The sequence below is a fragment of the Pseudophryne corroboree genome, chromosome 3, assembly GCF_028390025.1.
Source record: "Pseudophryne corroboree isolate aPseCor3 chromosome 3, aPseCor3.hap2, whole genome shotgun sequence".
NCBI classification, from domain to species: Eukaryota; Metazoa; Chordata; class Amphibia; order Anura; family Myobatrachidae; genus Pseudophryne; species Pseudophryne corroboree.
In genome coordinates, this window is record NC_086446.1 from 337,156,623 (window position 1) to 337,178,111 (window position 21,489).

The 21,489-nt window shown below is 45.9% G+C and overlaps 1 protein-coding gene across 1 annotated transcript in view; it reads left to right on the forward strand.

The window, feature by feature from the left end:
• SNF8 (SNF8 subunit of ESCRT-II) overlaps nt 1-21,121 on the forward strand; it is a 53,769-nt gene extending 32,648 nt beyond the window's left edge. Inside the window, exons 5-8 of the mRNA XM_063959595.1 lie at nt 8,920-8,992; nt 9,067-9,208; nt 9,533-9,607; nt 20,539-21,121. Coding sequence (XP_063815665.1) covers nt 8,920-8,992; nt 9,067-9,208; nt 9,533-9,607; nt 20,539-20,676 — 428 coding nt within the window. The 3' untranslated portion in view covers nt 20,677-21,121. The remainder of the gene's footprint in view (nt 1-8,919; nt 8,993-9,066; nt 9,209-9,532; nt 9,608-20,538) is intronic.
• Nucleotides 21,122-21,489: the final 368 nt, after the last annotated feature.

Here is a 21,489-nt window from a genome sequence, read left to right on the forward strand (position 1 = left end):
GGGGTAACACAAATGATTGAGGATCTAAGTAGACTAGAGAAATGGTCAAGAGTGTGGCAATTACAGTTTAATGCCAAAAAATGCGAAATCATGTACTTGGGTCTCAGAAATCCAAAGGCTAAATATAGTATTAATGGCACTATACTAGAAACTACTCAGGAGGAAAGGGATGTAGGAGTCACTATTTCAGGTGGCTTAAAGGCAGGTAAGCAATGGAACAAAGCAATGAGGAAGGCTAGCCAGATGCTTGGCTGCATTGGGAGAGGAAGCAGCAGCATAAAGAAAGAAGTAATAATGCCACTGTATAGGTCATTGGTACGGCCTCATCTAGAATACTGTGTTCAGTTCTGGAGGCCATATCTTCAAAAGGATATTAATACATTAGAGACTGTACAAAGAAGGGCAACTAAAATGGTGCATGGCCTACACCACAAAACATACCCAGAAAAACTAAAAAAATCTCAATATGTACAGTTTGGATCAGAGAAAGGAAAGGGGGGACATGATAGAAACTTTCAAATATATCAAGGGTTTTAACAAAGTCCAGGGGGGAAACATTCTTCAAATGAACAGAAGCAATAGGACACAAGGACATGCACTGAAACTGGAAGGAGGTAGGTTCAGGGGAAATTTGAAGAAAAATTACTTCACAGAAAGAGTAGTGGATAAGTGGAATAGCCTCCCATCAGAGGTGGTAGAGGCTAAGACAGTAGAGCGATTTAAACATGCATGGGATAGACATAAGGATATCCTTACAAAGAAATAAGGATCAATTACAGTTTGAGATAAAAAATATGGTAAAAAAAAAGGGGCAGACTAGATGGGCCAAGTGGTTCTTATCTGCCGTTACATTCTATGTTTCTATGTAACACTAGTACTTCCATGAACCCCCTCTCTCCCAGTGGGTAATAAGTGGGTTTTGTCCTCCAAAAATGTATCTGGCCCCCATTTAAGGGCTGAGATTTGGGTTAATGCCGGGAGGAATGGGTTAATCAGAGTCTGCCCCAGAACACAAGTGGAAACCTTCACAGATCCTACGTTAACAAGGTGAGGCGTGAGCAGTGACTGTAGGTGATTAGTTTCAGTGCCTTCACCTACATAAGTAGCAAATGCCGGGTCTGGGTCAGGATGAGGATCAAATGAAACCTTGGAATGATCTACGCCCTGTTCCTGTGTAGCATGGCAGACTGGGTGGTCAGAACAAGGTCAAAAGAGGACATTAAGCAGTCAAATAGTTAATCTAACTCAGGCAGTAGTAGTTTCAGCAAATCTGTCGCCAGTGTTTTGGCGATCAATGTACTATGAAACATTGACATGTTGGTACACAGAATGAATCAGACTCAGTGAGTAAATGAATCAGAAAATATAACAACACCTATATCCAATATTGTTGACACCAAAATATTACATGTAATATTAATGTGCAACACTAGGGGGCAGTATTGCAACATAAACGTTAGAATTTCCCAAGTAAGAAAACTATGTAATGCAGATTTTACAAAGCACTGTAAATGAACAGTACAGAAACTGCCTTGACATGCTATTGGCAATACACATACAAAAGGAGAAGCATTTAAAATTAAATATACTGCAGTACACAAGTTATGATACTGCAAAACAGAAGTAAATAAAATCGATCAGTGGCACACTAAGTGGGATAATTACCCAGTTAGTCAGCACTGATCAGCAATATGGCAGAGAATAGGGGTGCAGGGTCACTGTGAGGAATGGCAAGACAGTGAAAGTATGGCATGGCAGAGGGGAAAAAACAGGAAGAGGGCAGGGAAAGGCTATGGAAGGAAGACCAATACTATGGTGATTGGGAGTAATGCCTCAAAGAATGAGTCCCTGACAGGAGATGCTGAGATAAGTTCAGCAGATGATGGGCAGCAGGAGTTCAGCAACTGTCACAATAGCCCTCCATGTAGGTACCGACAGTGAGGTAATGTCAAAAATCCAAAGTCACACCCACTGCAGGACAGGGAGAAGGAAGGCTGGCACTACAAGACATACATGTGGACTCCAGTCAGGAAGATCCACCCAGAGATGAGTGGAGAGCCTGCGCAGAACACAGCGGCGGATGGAGTGGGACGGTCCAAGTAGCCACTGGGATAGGCAGAGAGAGGCACAGATGCCGTACACAGGAAGCAACGAGGATCCTATGTACAGGGAACAGGCACCAGAGGACAGCAGCCGCAACCCTGAGAATCCAGAAGCCAGTCTGCAGGGTGAACCGCCCAGTAGCCATCCACCCAGAGCGTCCAGCGCACCAGCAGGTAAGCTCTATGGATGCAGAGAGTAAAGGTAGTGGAGAAGAGATCACAACAAGGCCTGTAACGCCTCTGACTCGCCTCACAGCTCTCCTTCTATTGCAGGAGAATCACAGAGAGTCAGCACGACACGCACACTAGTGAGAGGCAGTAAGTTTCACCCCAGCAGAGGCAGAATAGCCTATGCACTCTATTTTCGCACCAACAGGATGTTGGCGGTTATGCAGGCAGTCCACGCTGATGACCAGACTCCGATGGATAACAGTCCCTGAGGTCCAAACAGGTCTCATCACACTCCCCTACCACTAGGGAAAGCAGTGGAGTAGAAATTAGCTCTCTAGAGGTAGATAGAGAGTAGGATTGAGAGAGATTCTACTCAGGAGCTCAGCTAAAATGCGGCCCACTGTAAATCATGGCTTATATTTTTAAGAAATGTTAACATTTTAATTCTAGTGCCGTATTTATTACGACTAGAGGAGAGTTTGGGAAACAACAAAAAAATGAAAACGTAAAATGAAATAACAGAATAGTAATAAGACACGTATTACAAACCTTTTTGCATGACAGTCTTCCAGGATGTTACTGTGTCACACATGTATGCAGAATGAAAGTGGTCGGATTTCCAAGCATTTATCACCCCAGCTTTTATAATGTGGTTGACACAGACTATCCCCCTTTTCTCTGACGTCCTAGTGGATGCTGGGGACTCCGTCAGGACCATGGGGATTAGCGGCTCCGCAGGAGACAGGGCACAAAAATAAAGCTTTAGGATCAGGTGGTGTGCACTGGCTCCTCCCCCTATGACCCTCCTCCAAGCCTCAGTTAGGTTTTTGTGCCCGTCCGAGCAGGGTGCAATCTAGGTGGCTCTCCTAAAGAGCTGCTTAGAAAAAGTTTTTAGGTTTTTTATTTTACAGTGAGTCCTGCTGGCAACAGGCTCACTGCAACGAGGGACTTAGGGGAGAAGAAGCGAACTCACCTGCGTGCAGGATGGATTGGCTTCTTAGGCTACTGGACACCATTAGCTCCAGAGGGATCGAACACAGGCCCAGCCATGGAGTCCGGTCCCGGAGCCGCGCCGCCGACCCCCTTGCAGATGCCGAAAAGTGAAGAGGTCCAGAAACCGGCGGCAGAAGACTTTTCAGTCTTCATGAGGTAGCGCACAGCACTGCAGCTGTGCGCCATTGTTGTCACACACTTCACACCAGCGGTCACGGAGGGTGCAGGGCGCTGCAGGGGGCGCCCTGGGCAGCAATGAGAATACCTTGTTCTGGCTAAAAAATACATCACATATAGCCCCTGGGGGCTATATGGATGTATTTAACCCCTGCCAGGTCTCAGAAAAACGGGAGAAGAAGCCCGCCGAAAAGGGGGCGGGGCCTATTCTCCTCAGCACACAGCGCCATTTTCCCTCACAGAAATGCTGGTGGGAAGGCTCCCAGGCTCTCCCCTGCACTGCACTACAGAAACAGGGTTAAAACAGAGAGGGGGGGCACTTATTTGGCGATATGATTATATATATTAAGATGCTATAAGGGAAAAACACTTATATAAAGGTTGTCCCTGTATAATTATAGCGTTTTGGTGTGTGCTGGCAAACTCTCCCTCTGTCTCTCCAAAGGGCTAGTGGGGTCCTGTCCTCTATCAGAGCATTCCCTGTGTGTGTGCTGTGTGTCGGTACGTGTGTGTCGACATGTATGAGGACGATGTTGGTGAGGAGGCGGAGCAATTGCCTGTAATGGTGATGTCACTCTCTAGGGAGTCGACACCGGAATGGATGGCTTATTTAAGGAATTACGTGATAATGTCAACACGCTGCAAGGTCGGTTGACGACATGAGACGGCCGGCAAACCAATTAGTACCTGTCCAGGCGTCTCAAACACCGTCAGGGGCGTTAAAACGTCCTTTTACCTCAGTCGGTCGACACAGACACGGACACTGACTCCAGTGTCGACGGTGAAGAAACAAACGTATTTTCCTTTAGGGCCACACGTTACTTGTTAAGGGCAATGAAGGAGGTGTTACATATTTCTGATACTACAAGTACCACAAAAAAGGGTATTATGTGGAGTGTGAAAAAACTACCTGTAGTTTTTCCTGAATCAGATAAATTAAATGAAGTGTGTGATGATGCGTGGGTTTCCCCCGATAGAAAATTATTGGCGGTATACCCTTTCCCGCCAGAAGTTAGGGCGCGTTGGGAAACACCCCTTAGGGTGGATAAGGCGCTCACACGCTTATCAAAACAAGTGGCGGTACCGTCTCCAGATAGGGCCGCCCTCAAGGAGCCAGCTGATAGGAGGCTGGAAAATATCCTAAAAAGTATATACACACATACTGGTGTTATACTGCGACCAGCGATCGCCTCAGCCTGGATGTGCAGCGCTGGGGTGGCTTGGTCGGATTCCCTGACTGAAAATATTGATACCCTTGACAGGGACAGTATTTTATTGACTATAGAGCATTTAAAGGATGCATTTCTATATATGCGAGATGCACAGAGGGATATTTGCACTCTGGCATCAAGAGTAAGTGCGATGTCCATATCTGCCAGAAGTTGTTTATGGACACGACAGTGGTCAGGTGATGCAGATTCCAAACGGCACATGGAAGTATTGCCGTATAAAGGAGAAAAAGACAACGTCTTTTCAGCCTCAGTCCTTTCGTCCCCATAAGGGCAAGCGGGCAAAAGGCCAGTCATATCTGCCATGGGATAGAGGAAAGGGAAGAAGACTGCAGCAGGCAGCCCATTCCCAGGAACAGAAGCCCTCCACCGCTTCTGCCAAGTCCTCAGCATGACGCTGGGGCCGTACAAGCGGACTCAGGTGCGGTGGGGGGGTCGTCTCAAGAGTTTCAGCACGCAGTGGGCTCACTCGCAAGTGGACCCCTGGATCCTACAAGTAGTATCCCAGGGGTACAGATTGGAAATTCGAGACGTCTCCCCCTCGCAGGTTCCTGAAGTCTGCTTTACCAACGTCTCCCTCCGACAGGGAGGCAGTAGTGGAAACAATTCACAAGCTGTATTCCCAGCAGGTGATAATCAAAGTACCCCTCCTACAACAAGGAAAGGGGTATTATTCCACACTATATTGTGGTACTGAAGCCAGACGGCTCGGTGAGACCTATTCTAAATCTGAAATATTTGAACACTTACATACAAAGGTTCAAATCAAGATGGAGTCACTCAGAGCAGTGATAGCGAACCAGGAAGAAGGGGACTATATGGTGTCCCGGGACATCAGGGATGCTTACCTCCATGTCCCAATTTGCCCTTCTCACCAAGGGTACCTCAGGTTCGTGGTACAGAACTGTCACTATCAGTTTCAGACGCTGCCGGTTGGATTGTCCATGGCACCCCGGGTCCTTACCAAGGTAATGGCCGAAATGATGATTCTTCTTCAAAGAAAATGGACGATCTCCTGATAAGGGCAAGGTCCAGAGAACAGTTGGAGGTCGGAGTAGCACTATCTCAAGTAGTTCTACGACAGCACGGGTGGATTCTAAATATTCCAAAACCGCAGCTGTTTCCGACGACACGTCTGCTGTTCCTAGGGATGATTCTGGACACAGTCCAGAAAAAGGTGTTTCTCCCGGAGAAGAAAGCCAGGGAGTTATCCGAGCTAGTCAGGAACCTCCTAAAACCAGGAAAAGTGTCAGTGCATCATTGCACAAGGGTCCTGGGAAAAATGGTGGCTTCTTACGAAGCGATTCCATTCGGCAGATTTCACGCAAGAACTTTTCAGTGGGATCTGCTGGAAAAATGGTCCGGATCGCATCTTCAGATGCATCAGCGGATAACCCTGTCTCCAAGGACAAGGGTGTTTCTTCTGCGGTGGCTGCAGAGTGCTCATCTACTAAAGGGCCGCAGATTCGGCATTCAGGACTGGGTCCTGGTGACCACGGATGCCAGCCTGAGAGGCTGGGGAGCAGTCACACAGGGAAAAAATTTCCAGGGAGTGTGATCAAGTCTGGAGACTTCTCTCCACATAAATATACTGGAGCTAAGGGCAATTTACAATGTTCTAAGCTTAGCAAGACCTCTGCTTCAAGGTCAGCCGGTATTGATCCAGTGGGACAACATCACGGCAGTCGCCCACGTAAACAGACAGGGCGGCACAAGAAGCAGGAGGGCAATGGCAGAAACTGCAAGGATTCTTCGCTGGGCGAAAAATCATGTGATAGCACTGTCAGCAGTGTTCATTCCGGGAGTGGACAACTGGGAAGCAGACTTCCTCAGCAGGCACGAGAGTGGGGACTTCATCGGGAAGTATTCCACATGATTGTGAACCGTTGGGAAAGACCAAAGGTGGACATGATGGCGTCCCGCCTGAACAAAAAACTGGACAGGTATTGCGCCAGGTCAAGAGACCCTCAAGCAATAGCTGTGGACGTTCTGGTAACACCGTGGGTGTACCAGTCGGTGTATGTGTTCCCTCCTCTGCTTCTCATACCCAAGGTACTGAGAATTATAAGACGTAGAGGAGTAAGAACTATACTCGTGGCTCCGGATTGGCCAAGAAGGACGTGGCACCCGGAACTTCAAGAAATGCTCACAGAGGACTCATGGCCTCTGCCGCTAAGAAGGGACTTGCTTCAGCAAGTACCAGGTCTGTTCCAAGACTTACCGCGGCTGCGTTTGACGGCATGGCGGTGGAACGCCGGATCCTAAGGGAAAAAGGCATTCCGGAAGAGGTCATTCCTACCCTGGTCAAAGCCAGGAAGGAGGTGACCGCACAACATTATCACCACATGTGGCGAAAATATGTTGCGTGGTGTGAGGCCAGGAAGGCCCCACGAAGAAATTTCAACTCGGTCGATTCCTGCATTTCCTGCAAACAGGAGTGTCTATGGGCCTCAAATTGGGGTCCATTAAGGTTCAAATTTCGGCCCTGTCAATTTTCTTCCAGAAAGAATTGGCTTCAGTTCCTGAAGTCCAGAAGTTTGTCAAGGGAGTATTGCATATACAACCCCCTTTTTGTGCCTCCAGTGGCACTGTGGGATCTCAACGTAGTTCTGGGATTCCTCAAATCACATTTTAAACCGCTCAAATCTGTGGATTTGAAATATCTCACATGAAAAGTGACCATGCTGTTGGCCCTGGCCTCGGCCAGGCGAGTGTCAGAATTGGCGGCTTTGTCTCACAAAAGCCATATCTGATTGTCCATTCGGACAGGGCAGAGCTGCGGACTCGTCCCCAGTTTCTTCCTAAGGTGGTGTCAGCGTTTCACCTGAACCAGCTTATTGTGGTACCTGCGGCTACTAGGGACTTGGAGGACTCCAAGTTGCTAGATGTTGTCAGGGCCCTGAAAATATAGGTTTCCAGGACGGCTGGAGTCAGGAAAACTGACTTGCTGTTATCCTGTATGCACCCAACAAACTGGGTGCTCTTGCTTCTAAGCAGACGATTGCTCGTTGGATTTGTAGCACATTTCAACTTGCACATTCTGTGGCAGGCCTGCCACAGCCTAAATCTGTCAAGGCCCATTCCGCAAGGAAGGTGGGCTCATCCTGGGCGGCTGCCCGAGGGGTCTCGGCATTACAACTCTGCCGAGCAGCTACGTGGTCGGGGGAGAACACGTTTGTAAAATTCTACAAATTTGATACCCTGGCTAAAGAGGACCTGGAGTTCTCTCATTCGGTGCTGCAGAGTCATCCGCACTCTCCCGCCCGTTTGGGAGCTTTGGTATAATCCCCATGGTCCTGACGGAGTCCCCAGCATCCACTAGGACGTCAGAGAAAATAAGATTTTACTTACCGATAAATCTATTTCTCGTAGTCCGTAGTGGATGCTGGGCGCCCATCCCAAGTGCGGATTGTCTGCAATACTTGTACATAGTTATTGTTACAAAAAAATCGGGTTGTTATTGTTGTGAGCCGTCTGTTCAGAGGCTCCTACGTTTGTCATACTGTTAACTGGGTTCAGATCACAAGTTGTACGGTGTGGCTGGTATGAGTCTTACCCGGGATTCAAAATCCTTCCTTATTGTGTACGCTCGTCCGGGCACAGTATCCTAACTGAGGCTTGGAGGAGGGTCATAGGGGGAGGAGCCAGTGCACACCACCTGATCCTAAAGCTTTATTTTTGTGCCCTGTCTCCTGCGGAGCCGCTAATCCCCATGGTCCTGACGGAGTCCCCAGCATCCACTACGGACTACGAGAAATAGATTTATCGGTAAGTAAAATCTTATTTTTACACTAAAGCCTGATTTCTTCCATCTTAACAGGCTCATCTCAACATTTAGAATCTATATTTGGTCATCATTATTATCTTTTATTTTTAAAGTGGCAACATAATCGGAATAGTTGAATGGTGAAGCTCAGTGTTTGCAGATTGTGTAGTAATTTTGAAGCATGCAAATATTGTTGGTCACTGTGACACATCTGGAGGGTAAGATTTATTACAATGATGTTCATCCTCGTGTACCGTAGATGAGAACAAGGTGTGTAGCTCTGTGGTTGGTTAATTTGCTATTGTTAAATGATGGTCAAATTCTCAATAAAAATACGTTCAATAAATAAAACGACCCTTCTACAAATATCTGGATTCGTGTGGAAGCAGTGGTTTCTCTTAGTCATGTTAAATAACCATACGAACCTTCACAAGGATGAGTCTATGGTGCTCACTTGTAACCTCTCACTCTTCATTTCCAGGTCTGATAACGTTGGCTGAGCTCCACCAGCAGGTTTTGAAAGGAAGAGGAAAGCTCGCTCAGGATGTTAGTCAGTGAGTATCTGTTAGGTACCAGGTAGCTGTAACTCGCTGATGCAGTCGTCTCATGGTCGTCATTTTTGTTTTAGAGATGACATCATCAGGGCAATCAAAAAATTAAAAGTCCTCGGTAGTGGTTTCGGTATCATTCCTGTGGGTGGATCTTACCTGGTGCAGTCAGTTCCTGCAGAACTGAACATGGATCACACAGTGGTCTTACAGCTGGCAGAGGTTGGTAAATTGTAAACCATTGTCTCTCCCAACAAAGAGATGCTTAAAAACATGCAGCAGTCAAGGTATTAGTAGGCTGCATTTCTGTATTTACTGGCTCAGCTCATAACATTGCTACTTCACATGTATAGGCAAGAGGTGCACATTAAATATCTGCACCTTACACGGTGTATTGCAGTATTTGTGCACAAGTGTTTACGCGCTGCTCAGAAACTTGTGCAGATTATGTAGCCCGCTCAGGAAAATAATCTAGTTGACATTCTGCATTTCAAATAGGTTTAATATTTTTAAGTGACTTGCTGGTCTTTTCTTTTTGTCCTGCAGAAAAATGGTTATGTGACAGTCAGTGAAATTAAATCAAGTTTGAACTGGGAGAAAGAAAGAGCTATACATGTGCTGGTGAGTGTAAGATTCTTTGTTCAACAATAGACATTAAAATATGGTGCACAAAGACAAGTGTCATAAGTAAGTTACCGTCTAAACCCAAGCCAGTATGGCCATTCTTTTTTACTATGCCACACGAGTGCAGCTGATTCCCTCCTCTCTCTTCTTTTATTACGGATGCTGCGTGAAAAGATTTGTTTTAAAATAATACCTTAATATAAAAGATAGCACTGGTACTTCAGCATACCTAAAATAATGTAATAGTTATTCTCATATTCAGATGTCTGCTCCCATTTAACCCTTCAACCTTTCCTCTGTCTAACCTGGTTATATATTAAGTCCAGAGAATGCCAGGTATTCATACCATCAGGGTTTCAGTAATCAAAATAATCAAGGAAAAACCTTGGTTGTTTTTAACAATATTGAATGTGATGGGCACTGAAAAGGCGGCCACTTTTCAAATATCATTTTTCAATGTCTGACTGCATTTCCACCTTTCAATAGATGTTGATCAATAACTGAATTTTATATATGGGTCATTACACACCAAATCAACACAGGTTTCAAACTGACCGTTTGTAGTGGTCCAGAAAAATGTAAAAGACGGGCCTATTCAACACAATTGAAGTGTCTTTCCACTTAAGTTTGTGCACCTGCGCAGAAGTAGGAGCAGGCACTGCCTGTAGAATCTCATCCTCAAACACACCTGAAGAGGATTGTGCATTCCTCTAATTTAGTGAACTCGAAAAAAATATTGTTGTGTTGATTTTTTTTTTTCAATACAGTTTTCATGAATCACTCAAAAATGAAAGCTCTTATAGCAAGTTATCCCGTCATGGGGATCTGGTCAGAATCTTGGCAGTCAGGAAACTGACCCCGGAATCCCGACGCTGCTCGGTATACAAACGCCCCATCATGATCCAAACTATAACTTTGGGGATTTATTAACAGTATGAACAATTTTTTTTATTATTTAGAATTTTTTATATCGATTTTGATTTAGAATTTTTTTTATTTCTAATGTTTGTACTGTTTGGTGTAATTTACCCTAGTGTGCTTTGTTCACATGTATCTATAAGCCCTGTGATCCACGCAGTTTGAACTGAGCTGGAAGTTAAAAAAATGAAACAAATATATTTACTGCATATATACAGTACTGTGAAAAGGTTTTAGACAGTTATGGAAAAAATGCTGCAAATGCTTTCAAAAATAGAAGTGTTTAAAGTTTATCAAGTAACAAAATGCAAAGTGAATGAACAGAAGAGAAATTTAAATCAAATCAGTATTTAGTGTGACCACGCTTTGCCTTCAAAATAGCATCAATTCTTCTAGATACACTTGCACAGTTTTTGAAGAAACTTGGCAGGGAGTTTGTTCCAAACATCTTTGAGAACTATTCAGAAAACAGGTAACACAATCAAATACTCTTGCGCTCACTGATTATTCACAGTCATATGACATTATATCAGACAGAAAAAAAGTTTATTTCTGCTGCGGGGTACACTGGGCTCCACAAGGATTGGACAATGGGGTGTAGAATAGGATCTTGATCCGAGGCACCAACAGGCTCTAAGCTTTGACTGTTCCCAGAATGCACAGCGCCGCCTCCTATATCACTCCGCCTCCCAGCACAGGAGCTCAGTTTTGTAAGTTGGTGCTGCAGTAAGCAGGCACTTAACAGAGGGGCTGCTCCAAGCAGCCCTAAGAAAAGCTTTTTATGAGGTAAAAAGTGAAGAGTTCAAGGGCAGCATCGGTGGTAAATGTCTTGTGACATTCACTGCTGCAGCTCCAGCTCTCCCCAGCAGCGCTGTACACTCCCGAGCCCTGGTTGCCGGGTACCTACAGCGGAGCCTCTGGTTTTCTTCACGTTAGACACACACGGCAGGGGCTCTCCAGGATCGCGTGGCCGCGCTTCAGGAGGTGGTAAGTGGGTCCCGCTTGCGGGACTCGGTCTTTATCGCGATCCGGTGCGGTCAGTGGGAGGCGGGCCGCACGCGCTGGCGGTGGACACTGTGGCAGTACAGGCGATCCCACTAGATCACCAGGGCATGGGTGCAGGTCAGGTTTTCTCTCTAAACCAATTCTTATATCGCCCACAGTACCCGGTGGTTTTGCCAGCAGAGGGGATAAGGCTTAGACCTGAAGCCCCTCCCCCAGCCCCAGGGCGCCATTTCTAGCAAGTGTTCCCGCCCTGGAGCTACATATCTGTCTTTTCCTCACTCCCAGTCAGTGTCTGCGGCGCCATTATTCCTCAGCTCACTGTTCCTGGGACTGCTTGGGCAAATCCTCCTATGTAAAGCCGCCTGGTTGTCAGCGCTGTGCCTTTACATGACACTTAAGTATTCTACCTGTCTTTTTAGACAGTGATAGTTAAGAAAGAGTGCAATTAGTCAGGGTTTTATAGTACAATTACCCTGTGATATACATCCAGTTCTTACTGTGTAGTGTTATATCTATTGTTATATAGCTGTGTAAGCTAGTCCAGTGCAGTATTATTGTCAGTGATAACCTCTGCATTGTACAAACTGTGACTATTTGTGTGTGCATTGATAGCTGAGTGGTGTCCATTTCATGTCTTTCACTCATCTTGCTATCCCTATATTCCATAACCTGAGGGGGCTTGGTGCGTCAGATGTTATCTAATATAGGATTTTCACAAAGATATACTGTGTTACGTATTTTTCTCTGATTTAGTCACCATATCTCTCCTTTATCTCTGCTAGTGCTGACTACACTGCGCAGGGGTTTGGGTTTAGAGGTATAGTGCTGCTGATAATTGTACTGTGTTACCTCATACTGCAAGTTATATCATGTCTGCTTCTGAGGGTAACCGTTCTGGGGCGGAACACACTGCTGGTGTTGCTTGAAGCCACAGACAAATATGAGGAGAATATAGCAGCTGTGGGCTCTGGTTCTGGGGGCTCCTTGCCCCCCAGTGGGACTGTGGCAGCGGAGGCACATACTGACCCACCGTGGTCCGCTTTTTCCACGCTTCTGCATACGCTAGTTCATAAACTAACACCCCCTATGGGACTCCCAATGCCGGTACAACCGTATGTGGTCCCTGCAGCTAACCCGCCGTGGGCGGACGATTTATCTGCTCAATTAAAGAAGTTGAACCAGTCCTTGACTACTAAAAAGTCTGACCAACGCTCGCCTAAGTCCAAGAGGTCCTCTAAGCGAGCGCTTGTGTCCTCACAATCCACTGCCGTCACTGACACCTCGTCTGATGAAGACGGCACATATACTGACCCCACAGGTTCTGACTCAGATACGGCTGATGGGGAGGGTAGTTCACATGTGGATGTTCCTGATCTTTTGGAGGCTATTAAGTTAATTCTGCAGATTACGGATGATCCCGAGCCATCCGTCCCTCCTAAGAAACCAGATAGGTTCAAGCGTCAGAAGGTGGTTAAACAAGTTTTACCTCACTCTGATCACCTAGTGGATATACGTCAGGAACCCTGGGAAAACCCGGGTATGAAATTTGTGCCTCAAAAGAAGATGCTGGCTCGCTATCCCCTCGCGCCAGAGCTGTCTAAGAATTGGGAAACGCCTCCTCCAGTGGACTCACATGTGGCTAGGATGGTGGTTTCCTCAGCTCTACCTGTCACTACCGTCACGTCTCTAAAAGAGCCTACGGATAAACGTGTGGAGGGTTGTCTGAAAGCGATTTACACCCTCACGGGTGCTGCACAAAGGCCCACTATTGCAGCTACATGGGCTGCAGAGGCTATTGAAGCATGGGTCTTGGAGTTAGAAGCTGAAATCTCCTCTGACCATGCTAGACAATGCTTGTCATATATTGTCACAGCTTCTCGATATATTAAAGAGGCGGCTTCTGATGCCGGTATCCTAGCAGCCAAGGCCTTTACTACGTCAGTCCTGGCTCGCCGGATATTGTGGCTGAGATCCTGGTCTGTGGATCTGGACTCTAGAAAAACCCTGGAGGTACTCCCTTTCAAGGGAGATATTCTGTTTGGGGAGGACTTAAATAAGATAGTGGCTGACTTTACTACTGCCAAAACTGCCTGTCTGCCTAATACCGCTCCTTCTGTGTCGAAGGCTAAAGGTACGTCTTTTCGCCCCTTTCGTCCTTCAGGTAAAGCAAAAGTTCAGGCGTACCATAAGCAGGCCCGCACTTCCAAACCTGGTAAGCCGAAGCCCAAAAGAGCCTGGGCTGCCCGTCAGCCAGCTGCCAAGACCGATTAGCCTGCCGAATGACGGGGCGGGCCTCCCCCTGGGGGATCCCAGGGTGGGGGGCCGGCTTCTAGGGTATACCCAGGAATGGTTGAAGACCACTTCAGATGCCTGGGTACGGGAAGTCGTCACTCGAGATTACGCCATAGCCTCCAAAAACCGACCCCCTCATCGATTTAGACAGACAGACGTCCCTTTGGACCAGACAAAGGCAAAAACTCTACACTCGGTGGTACAGACCCTCCTGCATACAGGAGTCGTAGTACAAGTGCCTCTTGCTCAGAGGGGCCGGGGGTACTATTCTCCGCTGTTTCTAGTCCCGAAACCGAATGGCTCCTCCCGGCCCATTCTCAACCTCAAGGCATTGAACAGGTTTGTGAAGATTTCCAAGTTCCATATGGAAACTCTTCGCTCTATAGTTCTGGCCTTGGAACCTGGGGACTACATGGTCTCCCTGGACATACAGGATGCTTACCTGCATATTCCTATAGCAGTGTCACATCAACAATACCTGAGGTTTGCTATTGGCAACATCCATTACCAGTTTCGGGCATTACCTTTTGGTTTAACAACAGCTCCGCGAGTCTTCACCAAAGTTATGGCGGTGATGACCGTGGTACTCCGCCGTCAAGGGGTCAGGATACTGCCGTATCTGGACGACTTGTTAATCCTGGCAAATTCCCCAGATCTTCTCCTGCGTCATCTGGATATGACGGTCCGGTTTCTACAAGCCCACGGGTGGCTCATCAACTGAAAGAAATCCTCCCTGGTCCCTGCTCAGAGCATGGTGCACCTGGGAGCGCTGTTGGACACTCACAACCAGAGGTTGTTCTTGTCTCAGGAGAAAGTCCTGAAGCTTCAGGACAGGATTCGTTGCTTCCTTTCTCGTCCGCAAGTGTCGATACATTCGGCAATGCAGGTGCTGGGCCTCATGGTATCAGCATTCGACATGGTGGAGTATGCTCAATTTCACTCTCGCCCCCTCCAGACGGCCTGCCTCACCGGATCAGATCTCAAATGATCTTATTGACTCCGGAGGTCCGTCTGTCGCTGCTTTGGTGGCTCCGGGACCAACAATTGTGCAGGGGTCGTCCCTTCTGGATATCCAACTGGGTCCTGTTGACGACAGATGCAAGTCTAAGAGGTTGGGGCGCGGTGCTGGAGCAGCACTCCCTTCAGGGTCGGTGGACCAAGGAGGAATCTCTCCTCTCGATCAACATTCTGGAATTGCGGGCGGTCTTCAATGCGTTGAACCTGGCCCAGCATGTAATTCAGAACCGTCCTGTTCAAGTACAGTCGGACAACGCCACCACAGTGGCTTACATAAATCATCAAGGCGGCACTCGAAGCTGTTTGGCAATGAATGAAGTCTCACGGATTCTACGTTGGGCGGAACGCCATCTACCGGCCATATCGGCAATATTCATTCCGGGAGTCCTGAATTGGGAAGCAGACTTTCTCAGTCGTCAGGACGTACATGCCGGCGAGTGGGGCCTCCATCCAGAAGTGTTTCAACTCCTAGTGGAAAAGTGGGGTCTTCCAGATGTAGATCTGATGGCGTCTCGACACAATCACAAGGTTCCGGTCTTCGGAGCAAGGACAAGGGATCCTCAAGCAGCATTCGTGGATGCGCTGGCGGTGCCGTGGAGGTTTCGGCTGCCGTACGTGTTCCCTCCAGTGTCACTCCTGCCCAGTGTAATTCGGAAGTTCAAGCAAGAAAGAGGAAATCTGCTTCTCATAGCTCCGGCGTGGCCCAGACGGCACTGGTTCTCAGACCTGCAACCACTTCTACTTCCACAACGCCCAGACCTCCTCGTTCAGGGCCCCTGTGTCTACCAGGACCTAGCCCGGCTATCTTTGATGGCGTGGCTCTTGAAGCTTCCGTTTTGAGGGCTAAGGGTTTTTCTGAAGAGGTCATTAAAACTATGTTACGGGCCCAGAAACCGGCTTCTGCTCGGATTTATCATAGGGTACTTTGTTTGGTGCGCATCTAACAATTATGACGCTTCCAAGTTTTCTGCAGCAAGGCCTAGATTTAGGCCTGCGCCTGGCCTCCCTCAAGGTTCATATTTCTGCCTTGTCGGTGTGGTTTCAGAGAAAAATTGCGACTTTACCTGATGTTCATACTTTCACTCAGGGTGTGTTGCGTATCCAACCTCCCTATGTCCCGCCTGTGGCTCCTTGGGACTTGTCGGTGGTTTTGGAGGCGTTGCAGGAGCCTCCATTTGAACCCCTTGGTTCAGCTGACCTTAAGTGGCTTTCCCTTAAGGTGGTGTTCTTGCTGGCTATTGACTCTGCTAGAAGAGTGTCGGATCTGGGTGCCTTGTCTTGTAGTTTCCCATATCTGATTTTTCACAGTGACCGGGCGGTTCTTAGGACTCGTCCCGGATATTTACATAAGGTGGTTTCTTCGTTCCACCTTAATCAGGAGATTGTGGTTCCGGCCTTTGTCTCTCCTGATTTGTCTCCCAAAGAGCGGTCTTTGGATTTGGTATAGGCTCTCCGTATCTATGTGAAGAGAACTGCTTCTATTCGAAAATCTGATTCTCTCTTTGTTTTGTTTGGATTTCACAAACGTGGCTGGCCTGCTCACAAGCAGACCCTGGCCAGATGGATTAGAATAGTGATTGCACATGCTTATGTGAGGGCTGGTCTGTCTGCTCCTGCTCACATTACAGCCCATTCTACTCGGTCTGTTGGACCTTCTTGGGCGGCCCAACGTGGTGCGACCCTTTATCAGTTGTGCAAGGCGGCTACGTGGTCCTCAGGGAACACATTCATAAGGTTCTATGCCTTCGATACTGCCGCTTCCCAGGATGCTTCCTTTGGACACCGGGTTCTTGTGCCAGCTACAGTGCGTCCCCTCCCATAAGGAACTACTTTAGGACACCCCCATTGTCCAATCCTTGTGGAGCCCAGTGTACCCCGCAGCAGAAAATGAGTTTTATGGTAAGAACTTACCTTTGTTAAAACTCTTTCTGCGTGGTACACTGGACTCCACAAGGCGCCCACCCTGACGCACTTAGCTTCTTTGGGTTGGTATGGCATTAGCCGCTGACACTTCTCCTGTCATGAGAGTGTGGTGTATGTGGCTACTAACCGTTGTCGTCTCTTTTCCTGCTACTGCATTGGGCTGGTTAACTAAAAACTGAGCTCCTGTGCTGGGAGGCAGGGTGATATAGGAGGCGGCGCTGTGCATTCTGGGAACAGTCAAAGCTTTGACCCTGTTGGTGCCTCGGATCAAGATCCTATTCTACAGCCCATTGTCCAATCCTTGTGGAGCCCAATGTACCTCGCAGAAAGAGTTTTAACAAAGGTAAGTTCTTACCATAAAACTCGTTTTTTGAAATACTTAGAGGGATGTTGGGAACATGCGCTTCCCTCCGGAGTGGTCAGATATTCCTGGATTTTCTAGATGTATCAAAAACAGAAAAAACAAGAAGAGCAATATAGTGTAGTATATTTTAAAACCGTAGTTGAGTCATATAGACAAAAAGGCAGAGGTGTTTCACAGAAGACTTTTCTTCCACCGGTAGACGTATGGATAAATGAGCGTACTGTTCTTTACGGTCCACCACCACCCGTGGTCTCTATATATCTCTCTATTCCCAGAATAGGCCCGACAAGTGATGGCAACACATGGAATGGATGAAATGGATAACGTACCCAACTTACAGCTTGATAAACTTTAACTTGCACATAAAGGTTTATTTTCCTATTATTATTATTATTATTACCAGTTATTAATATAGCGCACACATATTCCACAGCGCTTTACAGAGATAACACGGTTCCTTTTTATATATTCATTCAAAGGACTCACTCTCAACACTGTGATAACATGATTCTGAAAGACATTCTAGTAACCCAAAATAAAGAAGGAATTTGAAATAAAGCCAAGATAGCAGACAAAGGGAAGAAATTAGAGTTTTCATTTATTCCTGCATATCCCATCATTGGTATGGTGAGCTGTAAAGGAAGTACAGAATGAATATATGAAATGGAACCGTGTTATAGGAAAAGAAACCTTTATGTGCAAGTTAAAGTTGATGAAGATGTAAGTTGGGTACGTTATCTATTTCCATGTGTTGCCATCACTTGTTGGGCCTATTATGGGAATAGAGCGATATATAGAGACCACGGGTGGTGGTGGACCATAAAGAAACCTTTATGAGTGAACCTTACTTCACTTGTGTGTGACTACTGTACGATAATTTATCCATACGTCTACCGGTGGAGGAAAAGTCTTCTGTGAAACACCTCTGCCTTTTTGTCTATATGATTCAGCTATGGTTTTAAAATATACTACACTATATTGCTCTTCTTGTTTTTCTGTTTTTGAGTACACGATACAGAGGAACTTTCATCTAGAATATCCAGGAAAATTTGACCACTCCGGAGGGAAGCGTAAGTTCCCTACATCCCTCTAAGTATTTCAAACAGAGACTTTTTACTATTTGATATAATGTCATATGAACATGAATAATCAGTGAGTGCAAGAGTATTTGATTGTGTTACCTGTTTTATCTGAATACTGCTTATTTGTATGTTAGGTGAACATACGTACACTATTATTCTTTTGTAGCTCCTAGTGTGCGCAGTGATAGATATCCAATTTTTGTTAACCATCTTTGAGAACAAACCACAGATCATCTGTCGATGTAGGCTTGATCAAATCCTCTGTCTCTTCATGTAATCCCAGGCAGGTACTTATCCATCATGCAGTACCATCAGGTAGGCGTCTGGTTCCAAATTTATTCTGCAGCAGGACAAATTGATAAAAATAAATTAACACTTCTATTTTTGAAAGCATTCTTATTTTGCAGCATTTTTTCCACACCTGCCTAAAACTTTTGCACAGTACTCTACATAGATTGTTTGTACTGTTCTGTGCACTGTACCCCAGTATGCTATGGCAGTGTTTCATATATGTGCTATAAACTGCCACTCGCTTTTGCCACTGCTCTGTCTCTTAGTAACCAGGGAGCTTGCTGCAGCCTTTCCCCAATATTGGTGAAAACAATATTGGCCCTCATTCCGAGTTGATCGGTCGCAAGGCGAATTTAGCAGAGTTACACACGCTAAGCCGCCGCCTACTGGGAGTGAATCTTAGCTTCTTAAAATTGCGACCGATGTATTCGCAATATTGCGATTACTAACTACTTAGCAGTTTCAGAGTAGCTTCAGACTTACTCTGCCTGTGCGATCAGTTCAGTGCTTGTCGTTCCTGGTTGACGTCACAAACACACCCAGCGTTCGCCCAGGCACTCCCACCGTTTCTCCGGCCACTCCTGCGTTTTTTCCGGAAACGGTAGCGTTTTCAGCCACACGCCCCTGAAACGCCGTGTTTCCGCCCAGTAACACCCATTTCCTGTCAATCACATTACGTTCGCCGGAGCGATGAAAAAGCCGTGAGTAAAATTACTTTCTACATAGCAAAGTTACTTGGCGCAGTCGCAGTGCGAACATTGCGCATGCGTACTAAGCGGATTTTCATTGCGATGCGATGAAAAATACCGAGCGAACAAATCGGAATGAGGGCCATTGTGAGCTGTGAGGTGGTCAAAATTTACTGGAAATTAATTAAATTATTGTGGTTAATAATACTCTAGGAACAAAAAAAGGCCCAAATCCAGCAAAAATGGTCTGGTGCATATCTCTACTTTAAAGGCATATAACTTCAGAACCAGTTTGCATACCAGCCTAAGATTGCAATGGCAGCATTTCTAACACCAAATGTCATTGCAATCTGAAACTGTCAGTTTGAAACCTGTATTTAGGCTCGAGGCACACTGATTTTGTTATTATCTTTTTTGTGATGATCTGGAGAATTTAGATGTACCCTGGTACTGTAATACACTTGTTAATCTTAAACTGGGTACACACTGGAGTGATGTCTGGCCGATTTGCCGTCTCTTAAAGACAAATCGCCTACATCACTCATTGTGTATGGGTTGTTGCACTCTCCTGCGGTCGCTAGCAACGGTTGCTAGGTTTGATGTGCTGTACATCAAACCTAGCGATAACACTAGCGACCTAGTTTATGCTACTGAAGGACAGTCCATGATGTTCCCTCCTTCAGTAACTCGTTCTACTTTGTATGGGCAATCCCCGCTTAAGGGCATTTATTTTGATTTCAGAACAAATGCCTGTCGCTCCAGTGTGTACCAGGCTTTAGAATCCCAGTGCATGACTGAAGCAAATGAATGCTGTGGCTTCCCGCATACCTCTACCAATTACCTTTCATTGTTTATACTCAAAAATGTTGGAGGACAGTCATGAAAAATGTTCTGTAGGTAATTGTGCAAAAAGGTGGTGCTGATCATAGCAGCCAATTTCTATATTATACTGGAAGTATTATAGTTGGAACTATTTGGGGCAACACCTCCTTTTTTTACAGGTTGTTTTATTTTCCTTAAGAAAACAATTGTTAAATGTCCCCTATTGTGTTTAATCAGTCTGCATGACCCTAATGCTAATACAGCGACTAGCTGCTTGTTTGCCTTTCTCTACACACAAATATTTGTTGCAGATTGTTAATCCTCTATTGCTGATTCTGTGTGGGGAGTCTGAGCTTTTACTATGTGTGTGTAATGCTAAATGAATCCAGACATTTTTCTAAAATAGTTACATCCACAAAATACAGGCATGTAATTGTAATGGAATGCAAGGTGATTGCACATCCAGGTGTTAATTTGTGGCTGGTGAGAAATGGAGCAATGATTACTATTTGTGTGATTATACAGGAACATCTACTGAAAGAAGGCTTGGCATGGCTGGACTCACAAGCTGCAGGAGAGGCCCAGTATTGGCTGCCAGCTCTTTTTACTGAACTTTATTCTCAACCAATTATCCCAGAGGAGTCCAGAGAGGGACCTCCCTGACACCCGTGGCCAATAAAGGAAGTCTCTACTACCTCAGACTAATCTGTCTACAAAAAAGCCTCTGAGGGAAAGTCATTTTATTTTGTGTTGGGTTATTTCTGATTCGGACTGGAGAACTTATATTTAACATGTATTTCCTGCCTATTATTTAGTTCTTCTGTCCATCATTTCTGAATTGTCCACTTCAACCTCAGCCAAATATCAGCGTCTCTCCAACTGTGTAAAGAGTACAGTGGGACAGACTGAGTTTGCAGAATATCTGAAGTTTTCCTTCTTGTTATCGAGTCTCCAGGGACACACATGCACAAAATAATGGGCTATGTATGCAATCCAACATGGAGTTATGGGGCATATAACAGAAGTGGTTCCCATCCGTCTGGACAAAGAGCAGATCTTGTTTATTAATATATTATACTTTCTACCAATAAAGTTTTGGAATATTTAAGTATTTTTGTGGATCAGTGAAATTCAGTTTGCTGTATCAGGTCCATTGCTAATCTGAGTAGCATAATCACAAGTTTTAACTACCAATGTATGATCATTCAAACCAGGAATTGAACTTCGTTATATCATCATACATTTTATCCTTCAGGGTTTGTATAAAGCAGGTATTGTCTGTAATATCCTGGGGTAAAACTACCCTGTAGTCACCACAAAATGTGGCAGAATAGTAGGACGTCCTTCCCTGACTAGTACTCGTGCCTTCTTGTGTCCTATTATTCCTTCATTATAACCTCTTGTCACAGTGATTATCTGGCATAAGTACTTCATAACTACAATCCATTCAGTTGGGGGGTTTTTGTGACAGACCCA